Genomic DNA, 22,630 nt, shown 5'->3' on the forward strand with positions numbered 1-22,630 from the left:
CTGTGGCTCAGAATGGCTTTTACATTCTAAAGGATGTGGGGGGAAAAGAAAAAAACTATGTGACAGAAGACATATGTGGCTCACAAGATCTGACTTACTTCCTACCTGGCCTAGACCATCGCTCATTAGACCCCAAAGCCCCAGAAAGCTTTTGTAAGGAACAGACACACATGGCCGTGTGGCCACCATGCACACGTGGTCACACATCCCACTGGAAGCTCACCTCAGTGGCATTGTCTTTCAGCATGTCGCCAGCTGCAGTGATGACATCTTTGCATATGTCGCAGGGAAGGGATTTCTAAGAGGAAGAACATGAGGGAGACAGCAAGCTGTATTTGCAAGACGTTAACGTATACCGTACAGAGCTGAAAAGCCCCCGGCCTCTGTGCTATCCTATCTAACCAGGGATGTCGGACACACAGGCACATCCTGGCTCCCCAACCTAGATAAGAAGCACACAGATGCCAAATGGGAAGGATTGGAGATACTGACCAGAACACTCTGTGCTTCTAGGGATAGACACCCTTTTCTTGTACCCTTTTCTATGCCTCAGCACAAGGGGCACAGGCCAAATGTCATACTAATGCTCTTAACAGCTCCAGGAAGAAACTGAGGCTGGAAAGGTGAAAATCAGAGCAGCAGAAATTAGAGAAAACCAGTCACCTGGGGCCAGAATCACTATAAGACAGTAAAAGGCAGTGGGGCAGAGAAGCCCAGCCACTAGCACTGACTCCTGCACTCTGTCCCCTTCCAGCTCCCAGGGGCTGCTATGTTCACGTGAAAGCCGTATGTCACCACCCAGAGCTTAGAAACATCACACCCATCCCCTGAGAAGCCTGGGCACCCATGGCCCCATGTGGCCCAGGACATGGAGATTCTAGTTGCTTCTTGAGGCTCATGGGAAGCTTCCTTCCTAAGGGCAACTGATTTTCAAGCCACAAAGAAGGAACTAACACGTCTGGGTGAGAAGAAGGAACACTGTTAACTTAGCAAAGAAATCTATCTGAACCTCGGGCCTTGTTAGGCTAATACCAGATTCAGGTACACCTGAGACTGCCATATCAAAAAAAAAAAGAGAGCTGAGCGCCTGGGTGGCTCAGTTGGTTGGGCATCTGCCTTCCACTCAGGTCATGATCCCAGAGTCCTGGGATCAAGTCCCACATCAGGCTCCCTCCTCAGCAAGGAGCCTGCTTCTCCCCTGCTTGTGCTCTCTTGTTCTCTAATACATACATAAAATCTTAAAAAAAAAAAAAAAAAAAAAGAGAGAGAGAGAGACAGAGAGCAAGAAAGAGCTAAGTCCTCCCCTGTCACATGCTGAATTTGACAAGAGGAAGTCGTATTAAAAACGAGACGAGAAGCATATCAGAAACCAAATCAGAAAGTAATTTTGGCCAGACAGTAGTGACAGCAAATTCAGAAAGTATTTCTAAAAGAACAGGGTTTTCAATTGTTCTTCTCATAATGAAGCAGCTCTAGTGGCCACTAGTGTCAAGTTTTAGTCCTGGAACTCCACGTAGTCAGAGGTGGCACAGCCCAGAGTGAGCCAGGTCTGCATTCTGCAGTCAGCTGGTGCAGCCAGCACAGCTTGGGTTACTCCCAAGAGGGGTTCTGGTGATGGGAAGAATGCCCCTGGGCTTTGTCATCTCTGAGTATTATTCTCCATGAGCATTAAGAGCCCCCTATTAATATGCTATATTTAGCACCATTTGGATGAAAAATCAGTAGCATCAAGCTTGCTTTGGCAGCACATATACTAAAACTGGGATGATACAGGTGGGACGGGCACAGACACCGGGAAGGCAGCATGGGGTGCACACAGTAGTGGCCATAGGCAGACCTCATCCTCTCTGCCACCAGGAGACTCAGCAACCTCGGGGGAAGAGAACCTGAACCTTTCTGAGACTCCGTTTCCACTGCGCTGAAACTGATGCACCCCGCAACAGGGAGTGCCTCCTCAGCAGGGTCACCGAGAGGAGCAAATGAAGTGAGACAAGAGCATGCTCTGGAAGCTTTGGAAATGGCCAACAGCTCCAGACCACGTAAGGAGATCGGGTAGAGTCCCATGGCACTCACCACCGTCGGCTTGTTCCAGACGGTCTGCAGGCAGTGCTTCAGGGCCCCGCAATCAGCTGCCGTCTTCACATTCTGGCACCATACTGCCGAGCCTCTGGTGCATTCCTTCAGGCCCAGGACAGGGCTGGCTACAGCTGAAAGAAAAACCAGCATGAGAAGGCGGCCCCCCTCACACAGCTACCCAGGGTGAAGGACACACAGCTCAGCCCCTGTGGCGCACAAACCACACAGCGGCATTGACTCAAGAAGCTCGGTGACTGTCTAAGTCCTCCTAAGTCAGAGGGCCAAGAGGGACTAATTTGCCCGGTGTGCTTTTTTCCTCTTGAACTATGTCTAAACAGTAATCTTTATAACCTCAAAAATGAATAGAAGAAATCATGGGAGAAAACTCTGAGAGATTTATTTTAGAAAATTTCAACATCTATAGAATTTTTTTAATCTGTAAGGAAAACAAGATTCATATCCTTATTATACAAACAATGATTCTTAATATTCTAGTAGAAGAGCCCTTTTATAAATCAAACTTCATAAACAATTCTACCAACAGGGTGCCTGGGTGGCTCAGTGGTTAGGCCGCTGCCTTCGGCTCAGGTCATGATCTCAGGGTCCTGGGATCGAGTCCCGCATCGGGCTCTCTGCTCAGCAGGGAGCCTGCTTCCTCTCTCTCTCTCTCTCTCTGCCTGCCTCTCTGCCTACTTGTGATTTCTCTCTGTTAAATAAATAAATAAATAAATAAATAAATAAATAAACAATTCTACCAACAAAAACTCTCCATGATTCCCCTCGGGTATCACCTAGCAAAGAGGTGTCCACTCAAAACCGGGTACACGGCCTGGCACCTGCTGTGAGTGAACAAAGGACTCGGGGAGAAATCACATGTGCAGAAACGGGATGAGGGAAAAACACAAGAACTGCTCCAAGTCCCTTAGAACCAAAGATACACAGGTTACAGCAAGAAGGCACTATATTTTGAAAGTTAAATAGCCAAAGGGAAAAAAGTGACAAGACTATAGTAAAGTAGGCATTTGTAAGGCCAATAAGCGTGACTGGTAAGAACTTCTTAATATATTAATATATGTCAGGAAGTGGGGAGGGGGGAATCCCTCTTCAAAAAAGTAATCCACTTCTAGGGGCACCTTGGAGTTTTAGTCAGTTAAATGTCCTGACTCCTCGATCTCAGGTCTTGATCTTGGGTCATGAATTCAAGCCCTACATTGAGCTCCACACTGGGTGTGGAACCTACTTTAAAAAAAAAAAAAAAAAGTAATCCACTTCTAGAAACAGATTTTAAGGAAATACAGCAATCCAAGAGGCAAAATGTGATATGCATAAATATATTTATTAAGTGTAATTTATAATACTGAAAATAAAAGTACATGTAACCTGAATGGCCAAAAACAGAGGGGAAAAAGACTGATACTCTTACTAAAAAGATTATGCAGCTGTTAAGTATAAAAATATTATATATCGGGACGCCTAGGTGGCTCAGTTGGTTAAGCAGCTGCCCTCGGCTCAGGTCATGATCCCAGCATCCTGGGATCGAGTCCCACATCAGGCTCCTTGCTCCGCAGGGAGCCTGCTTCTCCCTGACTCTGTCTGCCTGTGCTCGCTCTCGCTCTCTCTCTGACAAATAAATAAAATCTTTAAAAATATATATATATATTATATATCAAGTAGGAAAAAAATTCAAGAATATGAAATTATACAGAAGTTGCACAAAAAAGGCAGGGTGGCTCGCTGAAACTCCCAATATTACATTGTATATGAATAACTTTTCTTTTTCCACTTTTACATGTCCACTTACTTTATATACTACCTTAAGAGTACCTATGTTTCTTTTTTTTTAATTTTTTTAAGATTTTATTTATTTATTTGACAGAGAGAGATCACAAGTAGGCAGAGAGGCAGACAGAGAGAGAGGGGGAAGCAGGCTCCTCGCTGAGCAGAGTCTGATATGGGACTCGATCCCAGGACCCTGAGATCATGACCTGAGCCGAAGGCAGAGGCTTAACGCATTGAGCCACCCAGGCACCCAAGAGTACCTATGTTTCTTAAAATAGGTCTACAGAAACCCTGACTTTGGCAATCTCACCCCTAAGCCAACAAGTCAGCTAGAAAACAACAGATTCCATCGGGGCAAGCTACACAAAGATGGGTAATGGCGCAGGATGCCAACTCCCAACAACACTTTAGTAGGACAGAACCACCTTCTACTGTGAATAGGAAACACGAGGCCCAAGTCTGAGGAGAAAGCCCACCGCCACCCATGAGCTCGACTGAGAACCTCAGGAGTCACGTGGCACCTTGCTTCAATTTGTAAGCCAACAAGAAGGCACAGTGATTCCACAGATATATAACACACACACAGTATACAAAGCACGGAGGTTGGTAGGTGCTCTCACTCCAGGAAAGGGAAAGCAATGAAATGTGGTCATTACTAGCTTTTCAACCAAAGCTATATTCCACAAACAAGTCACAGGTTTGCTGAAAGCTCAAGCCAGATGATCTGTATCCATTCAGACACTGGCAAATGAATCTGTTTGCTACCCAGGTTTCTGCCTTCAATGGCCCTTTGCAGCAAAAATCACATCCATAACCAGTTCACAAATGCAACTGAACTAGCCACACTCCAACAGCCACTGGCTTGGACTCTGGTTTCCAGGGGAAAACATGCAGCAGATTCAACAGTACATACTAATCTCCAGATGGTTCACAGCAGCTTAGTACCTGAAATGTAGCCAAGCTAGGCTGGGGCCAGCCGTCAGCTGTAGGTCTGGGGAAAAGGAGAGGGGGCAGAAACTGTGTCACAAGGGTAAGGGTTCTGGGAACTGTGGGGTGTCACCACAGAGCCAACAGGTTCCAGGAGCGCATCCCATGTTCCTCCCAGGTACCAGGCCCCAGGGAATCCTGAAAAGCACCCAAGATATACCAACTGGTTCTACCTCCAATTGGGAGAAAAGAGCCGGAAAAATAACAGGAAGCTACAAAATGAATCTCTAGGCAAAAGAATGCAGTGATACACAGGGAAGCCAGAAAGAGGTTAAGCATCAGCAGACCAGAGCCAGACAGGATTCAGAGAAAAAAGCAGGGCCAGGGAGCAGCCTTCCCTACACAAGGCGACTGACTGACCACCATTCTCCATTCTCGCAAATACGCAGTGAACTAGAACTTTGATCCCGGATTTTTCTACAACCATCCCAGTCAGAAATTGGCTACAAGGGCCAAAACCTATCAGGTTTCAGGAACAGGATACACTATCATAGGCCCAAGAAGCAAGAGTATTCTGTAGCTAATTTACTCCTTCAAAGAACTTGAAACAGTCGTCCTGTGCAATAATGACTTTGTTACCAGCTTTGGCCAACCTGTCCACACTAAAAACAGTCCTGGGTAGCTGGTTATGAGACTGGTCCAGCTAACAAAAACCCAAATCATTCAACAATCCCAACAGTTACTGTTACTCCACAGCCCACCTCAGAACTCCCCGAGTAAAAGGTATGTATTGCACAGTGGCCAATCTGGCAGACCTATGAAGCCCGCAAAGTCAAGCCTAAAACAATTCCCAGCTCCTAGAAATTAAATTCTCAGTAAGACACTCCCATGTTGCTTCAACTTAAAGCCAACTAACTTTTCTAAAGGTGCATATTATAAAAATAGTCTGTGGTATACAACAAATCTGATGTCCTAAAATGACCCAACATCTATTAACAGCAACAACTGTGTGTCCTCAGAACAAGTAATGTGAAGCCAAAACAGAAGCATGGGTGAAGCCACTGGTTACCTGGGGAGGGTTCAGGCGCTGATTTCAGGACCCAATGCCCTGTGAGGCACACAACCAGTGGGGTCAGAACACTCTGAGACACAAGAATCCTTCTCCCGGAAAATGTATTTACATGTAACACCCTCACACCGTTTCAGGGAGCACTTGGGCACTACCGCTGTCAGGGATTCCAGTGGGGACTGAAGGCAGGCTCTAAGAGCATACATGGTTTTCCTCCACCCAAGTGGGAAAACAACCTCGATGAAGGCATGATTACAAACACCACTGACTGGGCCAAGAACGTTGCGCTCGGGCAGCCGAACAGAGTGAACAGACTTGGGCTCTCGGAGTCCACAGTGGGAGGGACAAAACCCAAAGAAATGGTGGTATGTTAACCAAAAACAGGGGCCCTAGAGCAGCAAAGTCACTAGCCGCACAGGGGAGCGAGCAGAGGCCTCTTCACAGTGAAATCTGAACTGGCTGCTGGGGGAGAAAGGATATTCTTGAACACTCCAAAGGAGAGAAATCTTTGCCTTCACAGGAGCCAGGCTGCAAAGACAGACCTCAGGCCTGAGGAGAAGAACCTCCACTAGCATCCGAGCCCTAAGTGAAAGCTCACCCTGTGGGCAATGGCTCAGGCCAGTGTCTTTAAGAACCAGGCACGATGTGGCAGAACTGAAAAGGAGGTGGGGGCGATCCAGATGATGGGGCACTAATCTGAATGGGAAGCTCATACCAAAAATTGCAAGCAAGAAGCAGTAGCAGCAGGACTGAGAGAGGAACTAACAGATTCCAAAAGAACAGACAGCTAAAAAATGAAACTCACAGGTTTAAATGTAAATGTGAATATGAGGGGCGCCTGGGTGGCTCAGTTGGCTGAACGTCTGTCTTTGGCTCAGGTCACAATCCCAGGATCTGGGATCCAGCCCCGGCATCTGGGCTGAGCTGGACTCCTTGATCAGGAGAGAGCTTGCTTTTGCTTCTCCCTCTCCCACTGCCTGCCATGCGCCCCCCTCCCCCCCGCTTTGTACCAGCACACACTCTCCCTCTCCCCCTCCTTCCTGTCAAATTAATAAGTGAAATCTTTAAAAAAAATAAAAATAAAAAACAATGTGAACACGCAGCAGGGCTCAGGTCACAGGAAGGAAAGCACATACCTGTGTGCTCTGCTTCCCATGACTCAGTGACAAGCACAGGTTGGGAAGCTGAGGGCACGTGACACCATTCCTGGGTCCCCTAGAAGACAGGAGGTGTTTAGCTGGGAGAGACCATGCTTCTGAGAAACACAGCCACCTTCACAGAGAAAGAACACCTTCCACCTATCACATGGGAGTGGATCTGCTGTGTGGTTTCAGACCCAGACCTCAGAGCAATGGGTAGAGGCTAAGGGAAACAGACCACACAGCTCGAGGTAGGGGCCATCCACGGGGTTATAGAGAGAATGAGCCGCCTCCTTAGATGAGGACCTCTCCAAAAGCAGAAGAAGCAACCACACAGAAACAAAAAGCCCAACCTACAAGGAATTCTGTGTAAGAGAAATCCTTTTAGGAGCTACACAGCTTCACTCCTGTAACAATAAGGCAAACGACATTTCCAGTGCGTATACATAACCAACATACAAAAATTACCCTAAGCCACTTTCTGATTAGTTATTTCTCAAAACATGTTCTCAGCAAAGCTTTCATCTCTACTCTCATTCTCCCACACTCTGCCCCCAAATACCAACTTCCTTCTTTTGAGGCAATATGGTGAACTCTAGGAAAGTTCTTAGAAAAAAAGTGCCTGACCCCTTGGAGAGTTCTAATTAAATATGTTAAGACACAAACACTCCTCAGGGCAAACCAGGCACTAGCCCTCTCAGTTCCAAGGTCTGCCATTTGAGCCCTCAATGACAACACACTGGTAAACTGAGATTACAGAAATTATCCCTTCAGAGACACTAAAACCCTACAGGCAAGTTTCCTTTTACTAAGGAAACACAGGCTTTGTGCTGTTTTCTAAAACAAAGAACTTCAACTGCATTTCCTGAGTAAATGGATGGATGCACTGTGTTCTCTTTTTACTCCCAGGTCTAGAAAAAAACAGACATGTTCTAAAGGACCCACACGTACATCATTTATAAAAAATGGGCTGTAATGCAATCTTGCCTTACTGAGAACGGCTGCCATAAGTAAGACCAGAAATGGGTTTTGTGGCAGCTCTAGTCTCTAGAAAAAAAATCCTCAGTGGGCCTGGAAGGCAGGAAGAGCTCAATAGAGCTCCGTTGTGTTTTAGGTGTGATGACTTCTTGCAAAACAAACAAACAAAAAACCCTAAACCTTGAGCTTAGAAAATGGGACATCTAAGGTAACTGACCTACAGTCTAACTTAAATGTTTTTCAAATGTGGAATACTGAAAAAAAGAGAAACAAACAAGAACAACAACAACAAACAACCAGGATCAGCCTCCAAGTCCCACCCAAATAAATGACCTTCAGCCAATCACTGTCCTGAGCTTGTTCTTCATCTGTGAGTAAAATGAAGATGCCGCTACTGGGGTCACTGGAATGTTGTGGAGAATCAAGATGACAGCATTATCCATTTCAACTGCCCGGATATTACATCTCTCAGCCTTCCCGCCTTTACCAGCATCTCTCCAGCATTTTCATTTAGCCACACATCTCAACTCCCCTACCACACTGGCTTTGAAATCAGACAGTCAAGGACTCAGACTATAGCTTACCAAATTTAATCAGGAGACCTTACAACTTCAGTCTTCCCATCTGCAAAATGAGCCTATTACTAGTACTCCTAGAAGTTTATAAAAAGTAACCAGTATTTGTAAAACACAGGGCAGGGCTACGGAAGTCAAGTGCTATCATCATCATCATCGTCACCACCACCTGTAGTAGCAATAGCAGAACTTTCTCTGATTCACTTCCTTGCCCAAAATAGGCACTCCCACAAACGGCAGAAACCAGGCTGTTGTGTTTGTTTACTCTGCGCTTCATCAAATACTTAACTGGCAATACAAAGACCTAAAGAGTTAAAACCCCACATCCACAGAAGCTGCTGGTTAGTCACACAGAGGGAAACACAGGCTCCACTGTTGGAGGCCCAGGAGTCGCCACCGTGTACACAGATGCTAAACAAGAGGTTTGCCTGAGCAAGAATGAGAGGTGCCCAGTAAGGCACTGGAAGTACCGCAGATGAAATGCTCTCAGTAATTCATGACGCTGTGGCTATGAGCTACTTTGCCTCCGATCGGGATATAGTTGCCATAGCTCATTTTTCCTGGAGACCACCTTTTTTTAGAAAAGCACCCTCAAAACCTCTGCCTTTCTGGAAAGATAAGACGGCTATATTACAAAATGATGGATGCCCTGAGTGCTGGGGGCAGACTGGCCTGCCTGAACCCTTCTGCTCTGCTAGCTACTAAAGCCAAGGCCGGGACAATTACTTATGCCACAATTATCTGCAAAATATAGGAAAAAAAGAGTGTCCCTTTCTCAGGAATTCTGTGCAAATCAATGAGAAAGACAAGAAAGCCAGGACAGACTGCCTGGTACCCACAACGCTGTTAATGGTGGGACCTAACTGTGAATGATGGACGTGAGGGGAAGAACCCCCAATGGAAGGCATTCATGTTCTGGTTTTTACATCGTGGTACAATTTTTCCAACGTGGTACAATTTTTTCCCATGTTACCTTCAAAGTCAGAAAAAAGTTAAACCTTACCAACCAGTTTCGGGGAACAATTATTACTGCCCAATACAGCAGAGACTAAAACCATATCCCATCAGGTTAATGAGGCTGACACTATCAGGAGACTTAAAGCTTGTTTTTCAGAGACCTGTTTCTCCCTAATCAGCTGTTGTTTCCTTCCAGACCCCACTCACAAACACACTAGCTGTCCCTGCAGAGGCCTGGGCTGAGGTCACTAATAAGATTCCAGCAAGGCCCTGCATTCCTCACCCGAGATAGGACCCCAAGACCCCAACCAGTTTATACAAGCCCTCAGAGCATGCACACAGTCCCTCCCTCTCCTTAAGATGATGATGTCAGGACACCAATTTTGCCTCATTTTAATGTTACCTCCCCACCCCAAAATGAACCCGGAACAGGTTACATACGCCGGCTCAGTGCACATGCTCCACCTTTCCCCATGAACAGTCCTGGTTCCCCACCCCTCCCTTTTCATCAATATACATATGTAATCTCAACCCCTATGATTAAAGACTTGTTCTCTCCCCCTTCAGGGAGGAGGATCTGAGGCTTGCCCTTGGTCTCCTTGTTTGGCTGGCTCTCAAATAAACCCTTCCCTTGCAGCAGACCTGATTGTCTAAGAGACTGGCTTTGTTGCACACCCAACAGAGGAACTTGGGTTTGTCACGAGACCACAAGCTGTTCCCCATATCCATTCTCCACTCCTTTCACAGGAGCAGATTTGCAGATTTTTTCAGCTACACACATGGCTGCCAAGATTTAAAAACTACATTTCCCAGTCTCCCTTGTAGCAGGGTCTGGTCAGGAAACCACATTCTGGCCCTGAAAGACAAGTGTGACCTCTGCATCTTTAGCACTCATGAAGAATGGGGCTAGATAGACCTCAAGGTAGCAGTCTCTCAGCACTTCTGGAAATAGAACCACACTAGTCCTGTACTGTCCAGCTCCTGAACTTCCTATGGAAACATAGAGACAGTTCTATTATATTTAAGCCATTACTATCCTAGATCTCTGTTGTCTGCAGTCAGACCTAAGACTGACTAACTACCAGCTTCATCATCTACCTCATTCACCAGAAGAGTCCCCAGACGACAAGGCTTACCTCCACTGAGGATATTTAAAAGCCTACATACACAACTTAATCACCGAAGGTTTTCAAAAACTCTCAGAATGAAGGGAGCAACCTTTCCAAAAAGATGTATCTTATGCTCCACTTGTTAAAACAATCAGTCTTCTTATTTTAGCTATTGTTTTTCCTTGTAAATATCTTAGATAACATATGCTAAATACTTTTCAGAGTCTAGTTACCAAAAAGACAATAACAGAAAATACAAGCAGCTTCGCAGCACCAAGGATCAGGGCAGACATTCCACAGGGCAACGGACCTGCCGCCTGGGTAACAGACCACCATGGCAACAGGCAGGCTGCTAGGAGACCAAGAGAGGCTGACCCTGGGAGCGGCAGCATTGACCTCAGACTCCCTGCACTCAGACATTTATCAGAACTCATGCACTCAGGTCCCGCAGGAGATAAAGCAACACACTCAACACTGACTGCCCCATCCAAACACTGGCCTTTACGGCAAAGAGCACCTGTCTCTTCGACCCTGCTTTAGGAAGCATTCTGCAGAGCAGAACAAAAACACCGCCCATTTCACCATTCAGAACAGCATGTTTGCTCCAAGGCAGCCTGCCTTGATCTGAAGGAAAAAAAGTCCAAAGATCCCTCTTATTACAAAAGAAATCTGTAGTGAGCTCACCTGGCTGACATCCCATCACCTCTGGCCCCAATAAGCTATTAGCTCTGTTATCTAAGACACAGGTTCTTCCCTGTTTCTCCTCTCCCTCAATTTTCCCCTCCTCTTGCTCAATTTTTCTCACAGGCAAGATCATACCAGGACAAAAAACTGACGAACACCTGGGTGGCTCAGTCGGTTGAGCATCTGCCTTTGGATCAGGTGATGATCCCAGGGTCCTGGGATTGAGTCCCACATCAGGACTTCTCCCTCTCTCTGCCACTCTCTCTGCCTGCAGCCTTCCCTGCTCCTGCGTGCTCTCTCGCTCTGACAAATAAATAAAATATTTAATAAATAAATAAAGACAAAAAAAGATCTATATGGAGAAGATAAGACAATGGTCAGGTAAATCAGCTTGTGCAATCAGAACTGAAACATGAGGGACAAGAAAGCAATCCTCATTGCTTGCAAAAGAGTGATGCAATGTGGCATAATTAATTTTGGGAAATTCCTGTCTAGTTCATTCAAGAGCACTTCAATCCAATATAAACTACCAGCAAAGCTCTTCTTCCGAGTGTCAGCGTATCAGGTGACGATCACAGATGAACTTCACTCAGCTTAGAGAAGACTGCTGCCACAACTGGACCATGAAGAAATGAGCCCCTGGCCAGACTGTCCAGAGTGCAGTCAGGTGACAGGTCCTGGCCCTGGCCCAGCTGCTGCAAGGAGTCCATGCAGTCAGCCAGAAGCCGCCATGGGCTCTACCCCATCCCTGCTAACAGGCGGTGGTCTCAGCATACTTGCAGAAGGCAATAATATGCAAAAAAAAAAGGATCTCATGCAAACCCCACTAGTAACTAATATGGAAGTTCAGTGCTCTGGGCCTGTCCCAGAGGGTCATTAAAAGTTTCAGATACACGTAAATGTGTCAACTACATATGTCGCTTTGACTCACCCTAGTCAGTTAACAGGAATACAGCCCTTTATGTGAAATGCCACAATCTAAACTTCAGACCACGGCACAGACTAGAACAGGATATTAGGAGGCGCCCGCATTCTGATTCCATTACTCTCACCTCAGAGCTGGGTGAGGATTACATCAATGTGAAGCAAAAAGCACTCAGAACAGTACTAGGTACACAAACTCTCAAGTAAGTGGTGATTATGTTGCCTGTCGCTCCTACAAAGCAGCTATTACCACTGGTTCTCAAAGTGTGGTCCAAAGAACCCTCAAGGTTCCAGAGATTCCTTCAGGGTGTCGATGAGGCCAAAATTCTCATAATAGTAACACCAAAGCGTTAGCTGCCTTTTTCACTCATTCACTCCCACGGATGCAGTGGAGTTTTTCCAGAGGCTCATGGTACTGACACAGCAGAGAATCTACCCAGGTGTTAGAAAAGCCGCAAAAATGTCAAACAAGCCATTTTTCTCAATATGCCTGTGTTTAAGAAAAGTTATTTTCACTCAAATTATAGTATGTTAACATGTTTACCATTTCTAAAAGATTATATTTTAAATTGTGAGTTTAACTGGTAAGAGTAAGTATCAATAGCTAGGGCCCACATAAACCAAAGCTCTCTGGGGTCCCTCAACTCATAAGTACATAGGAATGCAGAGACTAAAAATCTACAGAGCTACTACATACAAAAAGCCAATTTCTGGAACCCAACAGAAGGAAAATAACTTCTCAAATTATAGCTGGTTCCCCTTTCAGATTTACCACAAATCACAGCCACCAGAGTATTTAAGTTCTGTTAGGCTCCTAGGTCTCTACTGCGTACAATAAACCCTCTCCAACAGATGTGCGGGTCCCTCTCATCTGAATGTAAACTACTATAATGGTCAACACTTCACATGACCTCAAAGTTGCCGCTGATTTGTCAATCCCAAGACACCAACTCTTTTTTTTTTTTTTTAAGATTTTTTATTTATTCATTTGACAGAGATCACAAGTAAGCAGAGAGGCAGGCAGAGAGAGGGGGGAAGCAGGCTCACTGCTGAACAGAGAGCCCGATGCGGGACTCGATCCCAGGACCCTGGGATCATGACCCAAGCCGAAGACAGAGGCTTTAACCCACTGAGTCACCCAGGCGCCCCGAAGACACCAACTCTTAACGTGACTTTCAGCAAATAAAAGAAAATGCTTTTTTTATTTGTGATAAAGACTTGGCACTATCCACCCTGAAGTTTCAGGCACAGTAACCTTGCTGGGCTGAAGGCCACTCGGCAGCACCTCACAGCACCATTCAGCAACACTGAGCGCCTACTATGGGCCGAGCAGTCACACATGCTGCAGGGAGACCACCACAAACACACACAGCACAAAATGCCAGGTAGTGGGGAGTGCTACAAAGACAAATGAAGCAAAGTCAAAGGAAGAACAAGACTACGGCAGATGGCATGGCCACTTAAGAGCAGTGCGGAATTCTGGTAAGGCAGCAAGTGAGCAGACAACTGAGTGGAGGGAGGAATCCAAAGGGATCACCTCAGGAGGAAAATGTTCCAGACAGATGGAACACAGAATGCAAAGACTCTGAGCAACAACAGGGCGCCAGAGGTTGGACATGGGAGGAAGAGGGAGAACAGCACTGAAAGGCAGCTAAAAGCCAGATAACATGCAACCCCACAAGACAAACCTTGGGTTTTAATCCTTGTGAGCTAGGAGGCCATGTGACCCTCTGGTAGCAATGCCTACACTTAGAGGACAGCATTCCATCGCCCTGGTAAAGGAGCTTTTTTTTCTTTACTGTAGTAAGTGTCATCACAAAGGCTGGCCAAAAGAACTTTCTACAGTATCTCCCTTCCATCTAATTTACAAAATTTCCCTTAAAGTAAATAATTTCTTTTCAAAAGGAGTTATCTGTCCAAATATAGCCAGGATTCAATTTTAAAATTTAGAAGTGTCTTTAGGATTCATTTCGGTTTTTCTGAAAAAGAAAGGTTCAATGAGGTTAACTAAATTGATAAATGCATACAATGAAATCCTCTGCAACTTCTTTCAAGAGCTGGGAAGTGGGAGGAGTTGAAGACTGGACAACTAAATACAATGTGGTACTCTGGGCTGGATCCTGGAACAGAAACGTGAGATCAGTGGGAACACTGGTAAAGGCCCCATCAAGTCTGCAGCACAGTTAACAACACTGTTCCGAAGTCCACTCCTTAATTTTGGCAAACAGACAGTGGATATGTAACATGTTAACAGCAGAGGAAGCTGGGTGAAGCATACAGGAATTCACCATACTATCTTTTTAATTTTTCTGTAAATCTAAAAAAATTATTCCAAAACTTAAAAGCTAGGTCTATCCATACTAGCATGAAATGGCCTCTAAGGCATAAATGAAAGAAGAATGCACACCTATTTACTCAAAGTATTTAATGTCTGACAACATCAAAGGTTACTGATTAACTATATACCTACATATCATGGGAATACAAACCCCCAAAACATTCAAGACAGGAATTCGGCAATTCCTAGTTAAAGCAGAATATGTATTCTCTACAGCTCAGCAATTCCCATTCTTAGGTATATCCCATAGAAAAATGTCTGTTCATGTGCACAAGAACATTTATAGAAGAGGGGCGCCTGGGTGGCTCAGTGGGTTAAAGCCTCTGCCTTCAGCTCAGGTCCTGATCTTGGGGTCCTGGAATCGGGCCCCTCATCAGACTCTCTGCTCAGCAGGGAGCCTGCTTCCTCCTCTCTCTCTCTGCCTGTCTCTCTGCCTACTTGTAATCTGTCAAATAAATAAATAAAATCTTTAAAAAAAATTTATAGACGCAGTTTGAGAAAAAAACAAAACTAGAAATAATCTAAATGCCTAGCAACAATGTCATAAATGAAATACTATACTACAATGAAAATGAAAGAGGTACATGTTATTGACACCGATGAACCTCATTAGCCAAAAGAAAAAAATTAACCCAAGAATACACACAATATTTGCATAATGTTTAAAACAACACAATACCACCCATACTGTTGAAGGTCACACTTCCATGTTTGAGAGAATAAAGGCCTGCAGGGGAATGATCAACAGCAAGCCCAGGGGATGGTTATTTACAACGAGAGGAGGGGCTTCTTAGGTCCCATTTCTTAACCCAGTATTGCATACACCAGTGCTCACTGCAATTATCCTCCCACTTTTTTTTGGAGGTCTACGATGTTCCACATGTGAAAAAAGACCAAGCCAGTATAATATGCCATCATCTGTAATTTTAAAAAAAAAGAGAAGAGGGAAATCCCACACACTGTCAATTATATGTTGCTCTGGAAGGCTCCCATAGGACCTCGTACCAGGCTGTCTCAGAAAGGTCGGGGGGTGGGGGCAGTTATGACTGCCTGGGTGGCCCAGTTGGTTAAGCAACTGCCTTCATCTCAGGTTATGATCCTGGAGTCCCGGGTTCCAGTCCCACATTGGGCTCTCTACTCAGAAGGGAGTCTGCTTCTCCCGCTGACCTCTCTCCTCTCATGCTTTCTCTCTCTCCCTCTCAAATAAATAAAATCTTCAAAAAAGAAGAAAAAAAAAAAAGGTCTGGGGGACAGTGGTGGGAAGGAAACACACTTTTGCCCTAATATTTACACTTTTGGACTTATTCACAGTGGGGGCAGCCATTATCTCAACAGTTCACCCCCATTTCTGGATGGGGACCAGATGAGGGGACTTAAATAGCTACACGGTTAGACAGATCTAGAATAAGAATACTCAGATTACCCTGCCATGGCCCTGATCTGCTGGGCTTCTGATAAAGGCTGATGTAGTTCTAAAACCAGTCTGGCTAACTCGAGTACAGACTCGCACCCCCTCCTAACTGCGGACCGCCTCTCCTGGTTGACTTTCCTGACCCAGTAATTATATACAGCACACATATTTGTAAGGAATTTAATGGTTTTATTAAATTCAAGACCTTTGAAATGAATGAAGCCAAGGGATATCAAAAAATCAACGGCAGAGGAGAGTCGCTTGTACAGGGACAACAAGGACAATGACAAACAAGACACGGTTTACTCGCGGTACAGCAGCCAATCTTACAGTACCTATTACCTATGCCCTTCTATACAGCAAAATACTAAAGCCTCATAGCAACCTTATCAGATTGGAATAATCAGTAACCCTATTTTGCAGATGAGAAAGGACAGTGTAACTTGGCCAGGGCATACAGCTATCAGCAACATGGTAAAATTCTTTTCAGTTTCCTCTCAATCCCACTATAATTACAAACTGCAGAAGAAAACATGAAGTTTAGATTATTTTTCAGCACTCAAATTATTACCCAAGGACATAATTCTGGTTATTTTCTGAACTTCACAGAACAACAAAAAGTAAAGTAACTAGTACTTCTACAACAACCACATTCTTCATCCCAATCACTGTATTTTTCAACATTATTTTAAAATTATTTGGTGGGGGGGTGAGGCAGGGTAATATAATTAGTATTCTTTTCTGGCAATTTAAAGAAAATCCAGTCCTTCCTCGTAGCAGAACCAAACAGGAGCCAGAAAGCAGGGCTCTGAGCCTGGCATCCAGTAATCTAGAACGCTCATGCTAGAAGATGGTCTCCAAAAGCTGTGGCACACACTTGCCCACGTGACATGGTCTTGGCTCAGAGAGCTTCCCATGCCTTATTAGGCACTTTCCCCAGCCAGCGGCACCCTGTCCTCTCCCTCTTCCCCATCTATTCAAGCCGCAGCCTGGCCATTCCAGTTTCACAAACCAAGAAAATGGAGGAACAACTTCTCCTTCCCCTGATCTAGAAAAATCCAGAACACTCAACTCAATATACTTCCACCGTAGAACCACTCACAGAGTCTTGGATTCAACTTGTCAAATGCAATTAAAGCACTTACCAAATCCTTGACTGGTTAATACAAATAAACCCTTCATGAATTACATTAATGCTTTCAGAATAAAACTGGTTACTGGGGCGCCTGGGTGCCTCAGTCGTTAATTAGCGCCTTTGGCTCAGGTCAAGATCCCAGGGTCCTGGGATCAAGCCCTGCATCAGGCTCCCTGCTTGGCGGGAAGCCTGCTTCTCCCTCTCCTACTCCCTGTGTGTTCCCCCTCTTGCTGTCACGCTGCCTCTCAAATAAATAAATAAAAACCTTTAAAAAAAAAGAAAGAAAGAAAACTGATTACAGAATGAAAATTGAGAAATGGTATTTATCCAAAACTTCTGTCAAGTGAGAACTGAAGTTTTGCTGCTTTTCAGTAGGCTGCACCATTAAATCCATACATTGAATCATCGTAAAAATAAGCTATCCAATGAATATATATGTATATATAACACATTCTAACATCCCGAGAGAGCCTACCTGCCTCAGGGTTGGGCACACACCGGCCACTCGGTTAGCCACCACACAAGTGACAGTAACAGGGCACCTAAGCTCCCATGAGCACATACCACATCCCAGGCACATCCCAGGCTTCACACATATCACCTCGTTAACACTGGCCCTGCCTTTTTCCACAAGAGAAGTCACCCAACAGTATGCCATTACCATAGAATTCCATTTGCAGAAAGTTCAAAGACAGTTATTTTTACATCTGCGGTGCTGGAAGTTAATAAAGTGGTTTCCTTTGGGGCAAGTGTAACAGGGTAGTGAATGGGTGGGGCACAGGGGCTTCTGGACGCTGTTAACGCTCTCTATTCCTTGGCCTGGGGGCAGCTTACAGCGGTGATCTTCACTCTGTGTTAATTCATCAAATTGTACATTTAAAATGTGCATATTGTTGGTATATAAATTACATACCACACATACTACATACCAACATACTAAGCCGAAAGTGTTTTGTACACTTAGCTTTGTTTGTAAAAGCTATGTGTTGTAAGAGTTTGTAAATGCTAAGTGTTGACGGAAGACTAGGAAAAGAGCAAGCACTGTCAGAGGCATCCTGGGTTCTGATCCTGACCTCCCAGTAAATGTCTTATGATTTGGGAGAGTCATTTCTGGGGGCACATCAGCATCTTCATTCCTCCTGAAGAGGTTAGATTAGATGCTCTCTAATTTTCTCAGTATACCATTACTTTCTTTAACAGGTGGGGGAAAGGTAGGCACCACAGGATGAATAAAAACAAAAACTCAAAACCTAGTGTCTCTATAATCATCAGGACATCATCAAAATTGCCAAGGGGGCACCTGGATGGCTCAATCAGTTAAGCAGCTGCCTTCAGCTCAGGTTGTGATTCCAGGGTCCTGGGATAGAGGCCCCGCATCGGGCTCCTTGCTCAGCAGAGAGCCTACTTCTCCCTCTGCCTGCCCCTCACTGCTTGTGCTTGCTCTTTCTCTCCACTCCCGTGTCAAATAAATAAATAAAATCTTTAGATAAAATAATAATTAAAACACACACACACGAAAGCCTCTCCAGGTTCAGGATAACATTCTGTGCTATAGTAGTATCAAGAAGCAATGGCAAGTTCAAAACACCTCTCTGAGAGCAGAGGATGGCTGCGGTCACTATGCACCTTCACTAACAAACTCAGTATCATTAGAAACTCATAACCTTGGGATAAACCCCAAGGCCGGGCAGCAAGTTTAGAACAAGGCATACAATTTTAACATACTCTCATTTACTCAAGTGTTCAGGGAAGGAAGAGGGTCTCTTGGTTAACCAAATACTCTGGTTAACCATATTCCCAAGTATACCAGCAAAGGATTATACACTTCAAAAGAAACAAGTCCCCTTCCGGGTAATTTGAATGATTCAGAATTCCTAAGGGTCTTGTGAGGAGTGACTCACTGCCAGTAGGAACAACTGTTTGATACAGAACAAAAAACTGTTCTCAACCAGTCCAGAATAAATTCAGAGACTAGTATTAGTTTATTCTACAGACTATGAAACAGCTAGTATTAACCCCAGTGAGAAATACTTACTTCACTGACTATAAAATCGAAAATCCTTATAAACAGATCACCTTTCACAGCTGACAAGTAAAACAAGTTTAAGAGCGTGGTTTAGGGACACCTGGATGGCTCAGTTGGTTAAGCATCTGCCTTCGGCTCAGGGCATGATCCCAGGGACCTGGGATCGAATTTCGCATCAGGAATCCCTGCTCAGCCAGGAGCCTGCATCTCCCTCTGCTTGGGCTCTCTCTCTGACAAATAAATAAAATCTTAAAAAAAAAAAAAACAAAAAAAAAAAGTGTGGTTTACCGTCAAGACACATTCTTGGGAGGTGCTCTAACATCAGAAAAACATTCTTAAATCTATTTCATCTGTAAGTAGCCTTTATCTTTGGTTTTCCATTGATTCCACCATCCACTTTATTACTGTTTATCAAAATCTTAATAGCTGCATGGCAGAATGGAAGCTAGCCCCTAATTACAGTTAGCCAGAGAAACAGAACATGAAGTTGGCCCTAAAGATCGGGTTTATTTCCTCTCTGTAAGCTGTAACACCTGGGGGAAAAAAAAACAAAAAAAACCAGCCTTGGAATCCTCTCCCTACAAAAATTAAAATCTGGCCCCACGACTATAAAACGATAGAAGTTTGGTAAGTACTCAACCTCACTCACTTTCCTTTACCATGATGATTTAAAAGAGCTTAAGATGTGAAAGAATGATTTTGGGGCACAGTAACTGAGAAAGGTCAAGAGTAACATGGGGAGGGCGCCTGGGTGGCTCAGTGGGTTAAGCCACTGCCTTCGGCTCAGGTCATGATCTCAGGGTCCTGGGATCGAGTCCCGCATCGGGCTCTCTGCTCAGCGGAGAGCCTGCTTCCTCCTCTCTCTCTCTCTGCCTGCCTCTCTGCCTACTTGTGATCTCTCTCTGTCAAATAAATAAATAAAATCTTAAAAAAAAAAAAAAAAAAAGAGTAACATGGGGAATGCAGAACGGATCCTTCTAATTCCAGGAGGGCAATGAGCCGGTTCCCGAGTGTTGCCTTCACAGCCTGCAATGATTTTAATAACCATCAGTACTATTTCAGGGCCACAAATCAGTGTAAGAATACTCCTGTGCACAGCTTCTCACGTGCTTACATTTTCCCCCAAGTTAAAGGCCGCTGCTAAAACGGGCCAGCGGCTGCGCAAGACCTTTTAAAGGAGACGAAATGTGAACTGCATTGCCAAAGCACCCACACAAAAGGCCGTATCATCTTCAAGATATAAGATCAAGAGTGAATATATAGGTAAAGATAAACATCAACAGATGACATACTTATGTGCTTCTTGCAATTTCAACATTCTTAAAAACTAGGACAACTGAGGCCAAGGACTAAAATGTGTCCCGCTGGAAGGGGCTCTAGGCCATCTGGATCACGTGCGCCCAGCCCAAGCACAGAACAGGTGCAGGAGGGGTCACCACACAGGCCCACCCCCCGTAGCTGTGGGGAGGCCCCGGGCGGCACCAACTCGGTCCCTGAAGGAGATGCTACTCCAGTCCCACCCTCCTAGCCCACTCGCCCTGACCCCAGCCCTGAGCAGCCGGCCTGGGGCACTCTAGACAGCCAGCCCCTCCGCCGCCCGGCAGGTATCGGTGCTGCGCATGCGCCTGCGCACTGAGCGCCCCCTCAACCTCTACCGGGAGCGAGGCGGCGAGGCCACGGACGGTCTGCTCCGGGTCGGGTGGGCCGCGTTCTACGCGGAACCCCTTCCCTAGACGCGGGCTGGGGGGGGGGGGGTCTTAGGGCTTACCCGCGCCCAAAAGGCTGGCCAGGAGAAGGAGACTGTACATGGCGACGCCCGACTCCGCAGTCTGCAATGCAGAGGGTCAGCTGATCATCTGCGGCTATAAACCTGCCCCGCCCCGAAGCCGTGCACCACGCATGCGCAAGCTCCGCCCCGGCCGGGCAGGCCTGAGCTCTCCCCGCAGCCTGACTCAGCGACGCGCAGTGCGCCTGCGCGACTGGAGGCGGAGCGCTGGGAGGAGGACGGGACGGGGGATGGGAGAAGACGGGAGGGGGAAAAGCTTGGGGTGGAAGGGGGAAGGTCGTCCAAAAAGAAGGCTAGTAATTGAAGAGGTCAACATTAGAGATTTTAATATGCATAAATATCTTTTTTTTTGTATAAATATCTTTGAAGCCTCACATTTTTTCTATGAGCTACCATTTTCTGTTACAGAAATTATATAGAAATGATATTGTTATTATTTCTGTTCCGTTTTTCAGGTGAGAAGCCAAGCTCAGAAAGGTTAACGACTTTAAGTTCTCAAGGACGTTAGTCAAACTCACCACCCCGCCCACATTGTCTCCTATATGAGGTTTATATATTCACCTAGCGAGGGCCGGCATGTAGCTTCACCGGGGGCCCTGCTTTTCCCTGTAAACATTTCATATCCACAATCACTTCTCCTCATGACCCACAGACAAGGTATCGGTATTAAATCCAGTCCCTCCCGAGGTCCTACCATGGTTTGTCCTGGGGTTGGACAAAGTGAAGGGTAAGATGGGAAAGAGTAAGAAGTGCCTCAGCCATTAGAGAAGTGAAGCCGGAATTTGAGAACCTGGCTGTGCACCAGCAAGAGACCTTGTTGCAGGCAGAAGTGGCCCCACACCGTGCAGCCCTCAACCTCCATCTCATTCCAGAATAAGAAAGGCCCAGGTGGTCCACACAAAACCACTTGCCCTCTGCCTGTGGCTGACCCAGTCTGGCTCTGAGCAGAGGTCTGACCTCACCCCTGCCCTTTCCCTAGGGGAGGTACCTCCTAGCCCAAGGGGAAGATAGAAGGGAAATCTCAGCCTATGAGGGCAGGTCCTTAAAGGTCAGTTAGTCCCATTCCTTCATTATACCAAAGGGGAAGTTGGGACCAAGAGAGGGAAAGACATTTATCCAAGGTCAGGTCTGACCAAAGAGGGGCAAACCCAGGGTCCCATCTGCCCCCAACCATGTGTACTCCTTTAGGAACGGGATCCAGCCACAGATAGGTCTCAGAGCCTTTGGTTCACCACCTCCACCACCACCCCCACACTGTGGTTCTTACTTCCCACTGAGGAGCTGACAGAGAAGTGTGCATCACGGTGGGTGACAGGGAAGTGGGTGACACGAGAGGGCTGAGTAAAGTTGGAGCAGGATCTGGGCTAAACTGGGGGCCTCACTGGTTGGCCTCAGTGGCCAGATAGCTGCATGGCTGCCCCGGTTGCAGGCTTTCTAGATCCAGGCACAAGCACAGGGCCAATCACCCCAACAGCCAGATAAATGCAGGGAAGGTGGGGCTCTAGGTGTGTGCCATACAGAAATGACTCTGTGCCAAAAGGAAGCTTAGTGACCTTCTGATCATATGCTATCACTTTGGTGGAGTTACTGAGCTCTCAAAGCTGCTTAATGACAGAGTGAACAAACCACAACTCCTTTTTAATACCCCCTTTCTCATAACCAGAGGGATAAGTCAATGTTTTTGAGATGCACTTTTGCAACCTTCATTTTCATACCT

At 45.7% G+C, this 22,630-nt stretch overlaps 1 protein-coding gene across 1 annotated transcript in view; it reads right to left on the bottom strand.

The window, feature by feature from the left end:
* The window catches only part of PSAP (prosaposin), a 33,960-nt gene extending 12,840 nt beyond the window's left edge, over positions 1-21,120 (bottom strand). The window contains exons 1-3 of the mRNA XM_082715883.1: positions 20,896-21,120; positions 2,074-2,207; positions 224-298 (exon numbers count right to left, since the gene is read on the bottom strand). Coding sequence (XP_082572009.1) covers positions 224-298; positions 2,074-2,207; positions 20,896-20,935 — 249 coding nt within the window. The 5' untranslated portion in view covers positions 20,936-21,120. The remainder of the gene's footprint in view (positions 1-223; positions 299-2,073; positions 2,208-20,895) is intronic.
* Positions 21,121-22,630: the final 1,510 nt, after the last annotated feature.

Source organism: Mustela nivalis (genome assembly GCF_964662115.1).
Source record: "Mustela nivalis genome assembly, chromosome: 2".
Taxonomy (NCBI): Eukaryota; Metazoa; Chordata; class Mammalia; order Carnivora; family Mustelidae; genus Mustela; species Mustela nivalis.